This window comes from Lactuca saligna, chromosome 3, assembly GCF_052625555.1.
Source record: "Lactuca saligna cultivar CGN05327 chromosome 3, ASM5262555v1, whole genome shotgun sequence".
NCBI lineage: Eukaryota > Viridiplantae > Streptophyta > Magnoliopsida > Asterales > Asteraceae > Lactuca > Lactuca saligna.
In genome coordinates this window covers 185,492,720-185,500,882 of record NC_136419.1, presented here as the reverse complement: position 1 = coordinate 185,500,882, position 8,163 = coordinate 185,492,720, and the positions used below count along the sequence as shown (strand labels likewise).

At 30.5% G+C, this 8,163-nt stretch overlaps 1 protein-coding gene across 1 annotated transcript; it reads left to right on the top strand.

Moving 5' to 3' along the window:
* Positions 1 to 886: 886 nt before the first annotated feature.
* CRY2 (cryptochrome 2) lies at positions 887 to 6,070 on the top strand. Its single transcript, XM_078986324.1, has 4 exons — positions 887 to 1,528; positions 2,634 to 2,855; positions 3,314 to 4,020; positions 5,322 to 6,070. Exons 1-4 carry the CDS (start codon positions 1,210 to 1,212, stop codon positions 5,892 to 5,894), a joined length of 1,821 nt encoding a protein of 606 aa, XP_078842450.1. The 5' UTR covers positions 887 to 1,209; the 3' UTR covers positions 5,895 to 6,070.
* Positions 6,071 to 8,163: the final 2,093 nt, after the last annotated feature.

Below are 8,163 nucleotides of genomic sequence, written 5' to 3'. Positions count from 1 at the left end.
TATTATTATTGTTGTTGTTGTTGTTGTTGTTATTGTTGTTGTTATTGTTGCGTTCAATGTGTTTTTTTATAAAGTTATTTTAAGTTTTTAAAGGTTATGGTTAGTCTAGGATTTAATAAAATTGCATGTTTCATTTTCTTTTAAATAATCCAACATGATTTTTAAAAAAAAATTAAAAATAAATAAATAAATTGAAAAAAAAATGATGCCATAAAAGTTGAGGTTGTTATAACTAATTGTCAATTTCTTCAATTTGATGTTATAACTCCATTTTAACACATGTGAGGTGACATATTTTAGGGGGTGGAAGGATTAGATGTAAGGAAGGTGTATCTTAAGACCCACCTAATTTTTTAATTTATCTAAAATTATTATAGAAATTATTTAGGGGTCTATTTTAAAAAAATTTAGGATCTACCTTACCTATAATTTTTTTTTTTTAATTTGTATAGAAAAATGTATATATAAAAGTTAATGAATGTTTTCTATTTTAGACTCGCCAATGATTTTGGATGCGATAATTAGTAGCCCACACCCACTTGTCTAAAGTTTTTTAACAAATACTCCGGTAACTTAACAAAATCTGATATAAAAGTGTGTTAGAGGTGCTATCATTCTCTTTAACCAAATAGAATAAAATAAAACAAAAATATCACATATAAAAAAAGAAACAATATAATATTACTATTTCTTATCTAAATCTATTTATTTTCAAATTACACTATCAATTCATTGTTATTTGTAAGTGTAAATTTGTGCATTTTCTACTAACTTTAAAAAGCAAAAAAAGTGATATTATAGCATGTTTAACGTTTGTCGTGGCCCCGATTTATCTCTCTAGTGAAACAATATCTAATGCACCTACTTTCTCTGGATCAACATGAATCTTTCTGTAGCATTATTTCTGATTTCCAAAAGGCTCCAAATATCTTTGCCGAAAGGACCATACTACCCATTTGCTCAAACAAACACCTCATGAGTCATGCCCATGTGAAACCAATGAATGCTCCATCATCATCCTTCTTCTCGTAGTTTCCTGAAAGAAAAATCCACTAAAAGGGTACCCAAATTCCTTTTTCTCATCCGGATTCCTCTCCAATCATTTAAAATTCATTCACCCTGATTGAATTTAAAGATCAAGATTAGGTTTGACCCTTCAAAATAATGCGATTTTATTTAAATTGAAGCGAATTTAAAGGAAAAAAAAAGATGGGTAGCAGTTGCAATGAGAAAACGATTGTTTGGTTTCGAAGGGATCTAAGGATCGAAGATAATCCAGCCCTAGCTGAAGCAGCAAGAGATGGCTCTGTTTTTCCTGTGTTCATATGGTGTCCGAAAGAAGAACAACAATTTTACCCGGGTCGGGTTTCACGATGGTGGTTGAAGCAATCATTGATCCATTTAGGACAATCTTTGAAATCGCTTGGAGCTGATCTTGTTTTGATGAAAGCTCAGAGTACTATTTCAGCTCTTATTGAATGCATCACTGCTATTGGTGCTACTAAAGTAGTGTATAATCAACTCTATGGTATGTATGCTCTTGTTCTTATGACTTTCGAAGTCAAATAGTTATTCGGAAGTTACAATTTCGCCTAGATTTATTGTCGTTATTGAACTCCAGTAGCTATTTAATGTTTATAGTTTTAAGAAATTTTAATATAGTAGTTTTCCTTCGTCCGAAGTTGTTTAGATCTATGTCAATTTGCTATTTGCATCCTCGAAATAGATGGTTTGACTGAAAAAGTCAAAAAGGGATTCTAATTTTGGAAACAATCTTGAAAACACAACTAGATTATGGCAAGTATTCCATAAAATGCTATAGTTATGTCTCCATTAAGTCTATTAAGTAAGAAATCAAGAAACATGTAAAATGGATTCCTTATGATGCATGAACAAATTGGAAATTGCTTCTATGCTTCTTACTCAATTACTTCTAGAGTTGGTTATGGTTTTCTAAATATTTGATAGAGCATTAATGCCCTATTTTGCACAAAATGTTTTTCTTGATATATGAGTGTAACGCTTATGATTTATTCATTCTATGTGAATTGACCTAAAGTATGTCTCAACATTTGTAATAATTAGTAGTCTAAATTCACAAATTAAAATTACCTTTATGCTCGTAAAAGAATAAAATTGTAAAGTAATTTGAGTTAGAGTACATGAAAAATGAAAAAATCCCGATGCTCTCAACATGATTCCTACCTTCTTCTAATTAGAAGACAAAGTAACCACATTTAAGTGGGTGAAACGTTTCTCGCATATTCATTAATCCCAATTCCCAATGTTAAATTTCTTTTTAGGGATAAATACAAGAAATAGAAACATATTTTCTTTTCTTTATTTATTAAATCATCTTACTTTTTGTTCAATTCTATATAGCATTGTGCTTTTATTTTTTTTCTTATCAAGACATTATACTTTTGAAAATATTTACCAAATTATATAGCATTGTACTTTCAATTTAAACTCGATTATTTTTCTTATGTAAAAAATCTTTGTATTTGAGTTATACGAAAGAAAAAAAATGGAACTAGGATACTATTTCTTGCATTTACCCCTTTCTTTTTACCCTCTTGATTATTTTCTAACGATTTGATTTGTGGTTTTTTACTTTTTTTTTTTTTTAATAGATCCAGTTTCACTTGTTCGTGATCATAATATAAAACAAAAGCTAGGGGAGCTTGGTGTTCCTGTTCAAACATATAATGCTGACATGTTATATGAGCCATGGGAAGTATATGATAATGAAGGCTATGCATTTACAACATTTAATGCGTATTGGGAAAAATGCTTGAAAATGCATAATGATCCTATTATACGTCTTCCTCCATGTCGATTGATGCAAGCGCCAGGTCAGCAACTTTTTTTTTTTTTTTTAATAAACATATTGCTTTATTCTTAAGATGATATGTAATTTGACTTTTGAGGTTGGAAAAAGTTGTTGTTCTTTTTTATTAGTATTACCATTTTATCGACTAAGGTCTATATAAGCCTGTCAAATTTCTTTAGTGATTAAAAAATTAAACCTTTGGTTCGTTGAATATAATTAATTTGAAAGACACAATAACTATGACATAGTTTCAACAAGATGAAAAAGTGGAAGGGTTTGATCTTTCAAAAAGAAGAAGTTGAGGGGCTTAATCGATTAAGTGTTAAAAGGGATATACATTACCATTTCTTGCATTTAACCCTCCAAAACATTGATTTAACCTTCCAAAAAACGGAAATACATTACTATTTCTTGCACTAAACCTTCCAAAAAATCGATTTAAATCATTATTTTTTCTTTCCTATCATGGATTAATAACAGGATCCGTAGAAGATTGCACAATTGAAAAACTCGGTCTAGAAGACGAATCAGAAAAACCAAGTAACGCATTACTAGGAAGAGGGTGGGCCCCGGGTTGGATAAATGCCGAAAAAGCCCTCAACACATTCATAGAAAATCATCTTCTTGATTACGCAAAAAACCGCTTAAAAGTCACGGGTAACTCCACTTCAATTCTCTCCCCCTACATTCACTACGGTGAACTAAGCATCAAAAAAATCTTCCACACTGTCGTAATGAAGCAAATCCTATGGGCACAAGATCAAAACCACGAAGGCGAAAAATCCGTATCTTATTTCCTAAAATCAATCGGTTTTCGAGAATATTCGCGTTACATTTGTTTTAATTTCCCATTCACTCACGAAAGATCGCTTTTAAGAAACTTAAAGTATTTCCCATGGCAAGCTAATCAAGCGCACTTTAAGGCTTGGAGACAGGGTCGGACTGGGTACCCGTTAGTTGATGCAGGTATGAGAGAGCTTTGGGCAACGGGTTGGCTTCATAATAAGATTCGGGTGATTACTGCAAGTTTTTTGGTCAAGTGTTTGTTGTTGCCTTGGCAATGGGGGATGAAGTATTTTTGGGATACGCTTTTGGATGCGGATCTTGAAAGTGATGTTCTTGGTTGGCAGTATATTTCTGGGAGCTTGCCAGATGGGCATGACCTTCGTCGTCTTGATAGCCCCGAGGTATGTTCTTTTTTTAAATACAGGCGAAATGCAAGAAATAGCAATGTACTTTTGTTTGTTTGGTTGGTTGTTTGTTATAGCATGTTACTTACTTTTGGTAGATCGCAAAAATGATCAATATAATAGGGTGTACTGTTTAACACGTGGATCATTTCTGTAAAAAACATTACATATGGACCTTCTCTATAAATTAAAGGGACAACTTTGTAATTTATTTTCTACACAGGGATCAAACCTACCAACATATGAAAGTATTGTGGCCAAAGTCTAGAACCCAAAAGTATACTTGTGGCCAAAGTCTAAAATCCAAGAGTTTGGTGCTCATAACCAAGTTGCATATTATTGTATATAATGATGTTAAAGGTTATTTTTAGAAGGGACTAATCATAAAGCAATTCCACAAATCGCAAATTCCATTTTGCTAAATGTTGAATAGGTGGTTATTTCCTACAACCTTCCATTTTGGTCATTTTTTTATTAGCCCTACTTACATTTCTTTTTATTACAACGTTGTATTTTCTATATTTTTCTTATTAAGGCAATATGCTTTGATAAATTTACCCAATTATAACATTGTACTCTAATTTTTTTTATCCTATTAGGACATTGTACTTGAAAAACTTTACATAGAGTAAAAAATGCTTTGTATTTGTATCATGTTGCTATAATTGGGTAAAATTTTCAAGTACAATGCGTTAATTAGAAATACTTAGCTATGTATTGCATTTAATCCATTTGTTTATTATAGGAAAATCTCCGATAAAGTCCCAATATTTTCGGTCAGTTTACGGTTTAATCCCAACTTTTATTTTTTAAACAGAAAAGTCCCGATTATCTAATTTTATACAATAATCTTAATTTGTCATTTTCTATTGAAAAAAATAAGGATTGCTTCGTTATTTTGGGATTAAAACAAAAACTTGCACAAAATATTAAGACTTTATCAGAGATTTCCCTCTATTATAACATCTTATTTCCTACATTCATTTCTTTCTATTACAACATTTTACTTTCAAATTTATTTCTCATCATGCATCATACTTTCAATTTTCCTTTTCGTATTAGCACATCAAACTTAGCAAAACCTACATACAACATTCACGATTGCTATATACTTAAGTTTCATTCCTATAATTCGGTAGATTTTTAAAACCACAACACTAATACAAAACAACGAAAGTATATATGATACTATAATAAACACATCAACAAAAGTAACTTATCATTTCTTTCATTTAACCCTTTATATATACATACATATATACACCTCTAAAACTATTCAAATTCTTAAAAAAAATCAGGTTCAAGGATTCAAATATGACCCCGAGGGTGAATACATACGACAATGGCTACCCGAATTATCACGAATACCAACCGAATGGATCCATCATCCATGGAATGCACCACATGCTGTTCTTCAAGCTTCAGGAGTCGAATTAGGGTTAAACTATCCAGAACCCATAATAGACATTGAAGTTGCACGTGATAATTTAACAACAGCTATATTACTTATGAATGAAAAAGAATCCGCTTCTAAACAAGACAATTGTGAAGGAACAAATGAAGTTGTAAATGACAATTGTGACCTTGAAAACCTACGTATTCCTAAAGTTCTTTTGAAAAAAGAAAAAAGAGTCGCGTGTCCTTCGAATTCCTCTAATGATCAGAAGGTGCCTTCGATGATGAAAAACAGTTCTGGAGTGAATAATAATATTGGGGTGAAAAGATCGAGGCAAGAACCTGATGAATATAATTTGAATGATTGTAAAAGTGAAAGTGAGTTTTCGAAATTGGATGATGATTTGTGTTCTACAGCTGTTTCTTCATCTGGTAGTAAGAAACAAGCTACTGGAAATAGTAGTTTCTGTTTTTAGTTTCTTGTTATGAATTAGTAGGATGATATTGATATTTGATATTGTTATTGTTAGTAGTAGTTTGTTGTTTATGTGTTATATATATATGTAAGTTTTTTTTTTTTTTTTTCTTTTTGTAATTTATCGTTGAATTAAGAAACGGAGGTTTAATGGTTTAATAATGTATGTTTAATTCATGATGATGTCTATAATTTGTGTTATGTGGATTTGCAATAAGATTGTTGGTATCTAGTTTATGTGAAAGATGTTCGTGATTTGTGCTTGTTTTTATTTTACCATGTCGTAGGTCATGTTTCTTTTTTATTATGGTTTTGTTTGTTATGTGGTGAAAAGAAGTTGTTTGAAGAAATGTTGTATGAACAAAATGTCTTGTTGTTTTGGATGAATGATTGTAAAAGGGAAGACAATCATGATCTCAAAAGTCTTTCTAGTAGTCCCACGTTAAGAAGTCAACCCGTATGAAACTCATGAAAGTAATAAAAGGTGGCAAAATACTTTTTGCTGAATTGATGTCAATGTCTGTGCAATTGATGTCAACTAGAAAAAGGTCTGTGCGTTGTACGGGTTATTTTTTTTTTAGAAAAAAAGGGTAGAAGAATATAAATAAAAAGAAAGGATATATGATAGACGAAAATTACAAAGAATAAAGAAAATTGATTGAATTTAGCAACTTTGTAGAAAACATGTGACGAAATTCTGAATGTAAAACATTTCGGGTTAATAATAGAAGAAAAAAAGTATAAAAATAGAATAATGGTGAAAAGTAGGAGACAAAAGTGTAAATGGATTAAAGAAACGGAACACTTTTAAGAAAATATTAAAAACATGTGAGAAAAGTCACAACAAGATTTTTTTAGCAAAAGAAATAAATAATAAAAGAATATGGTAGACGAAAATGATAAAAAAAAATAAAGAAAATGGTTGTAAAAAAGTAAAAGTGAAAGTTTAGTGATAAAAATATAAAAAAATAAAAATAGTCAATGTAATTTGAAATTAAATTAAAATAATCACAAAAAATCCAATAATTGAATAATCATACAATTATCGATACAAAAAAAATGGTGAACTTAAAGAGGGATAACTTGTAGCGTGAGCATAGAGGTCATGAAGATGACCGAATAATTCTTCGAATTTGGAACCGAAAATGGAGAAACATTGGAGTGTCGATCGATGTTTCCTAATTTAAAAAAACAAAAAAGAAGTTATTAGTTTGGAGGATGAGGAAAATGGGATTCAATAGGTAAGTCAAATTTTCCGTAAAATCACCAAACGCATTCCTATTCCTATTTGATCATAAGCAAAATGGTTCAATACAGCAAGAAGATGCTGCTTGTGCGAAACCTTTCGTTGATTGGTTGGGTAGCAGTAACCTTGACCTAAGATAAGAATAAAAACAAATCAACGAAAAATCTTATAATCATGAGGCAACCTCCTTATTCATGAGGATACTATGGAAACGAAGATTCTCAGGAACCTAAAACTTCAACGACAAAGGCGGAGGCGGAGGCGGAAGCGGAAGACGGAAACCAAAAGAGTGAGACTGAAGGATTAATGGAGTGAGATGAAGCGGCGGAGGAAAGAAGGCGTATTCAGCGGTGACAAATCATATGCTATCGGTTTGTAGTTAGAAGCAGTGAAAGGTGTCGGTTTGCGATTGGAACAGTGAGAGGTGGAAGCAGAATAGAACACGTAGTCATTTTGTATCATAGACCTAACATGTAGCAATTGTGCACAATGGCTGTGACAAAGGAAACCCAATAAATAAAATAGAAAAGAAAAAAACTTGACCTGTAAGAAAGAATTACTGATCACCAATGAATTTAAAATTAGTATATTATATAATAAAAATAAAGTTGTAAAATTATAGAAGGGGAAGTTTGATTTGGAACTTCTCATGTCCTTTAATTAATATATATATATATATATATATATATATATATATATATATATATATATATATATATATATATATATATATATATATATATATATATATATATATATATATATATATGATGATGAAAATATATTTTTTATTAGAGTTAAACATGTGAGACAGAGATTCAAATATTATATCTAGTTTCTCTAAAACACTTGCATCTCCTTTTTATCTTCATCATTAAAAAAATAACCTTTGGATTGATATACAATTCTATGCGATCAAGTTGTAATCGGTATCAAATAAAACATCATATTCATTACAATTTATTAAAGATAAAGTATTCATCAATTTTGACCTTTTTTTTCTTTACTTACGAAGCTTTTCTCC

Excerpts from the sequence above, each read along its gene's own strand:
- CRY2 (XM_078986324.1), top strand. The coding sequence starts at position 1,210 with ATGGGTAGCAGTTGCAATGAGAAAACGATTGTTTGGTTTCGAAGGGAT. Across the intron at positions 2,856-3,313 it reads TCGATTGATGCAAGCGCCAG|GATCCGTAGAAGATTGCACA; the intron begins GTCAGCAACTTT and ends GATTAATAACAG. Across the intron at positions 4,021-5,321 it reads GTCGTCTTGATAGCCCCGAG|GTTCAAGGATTCAAATATGA; the intron begins GTATGTTCTTTT and ends AAAAAAAATCAG.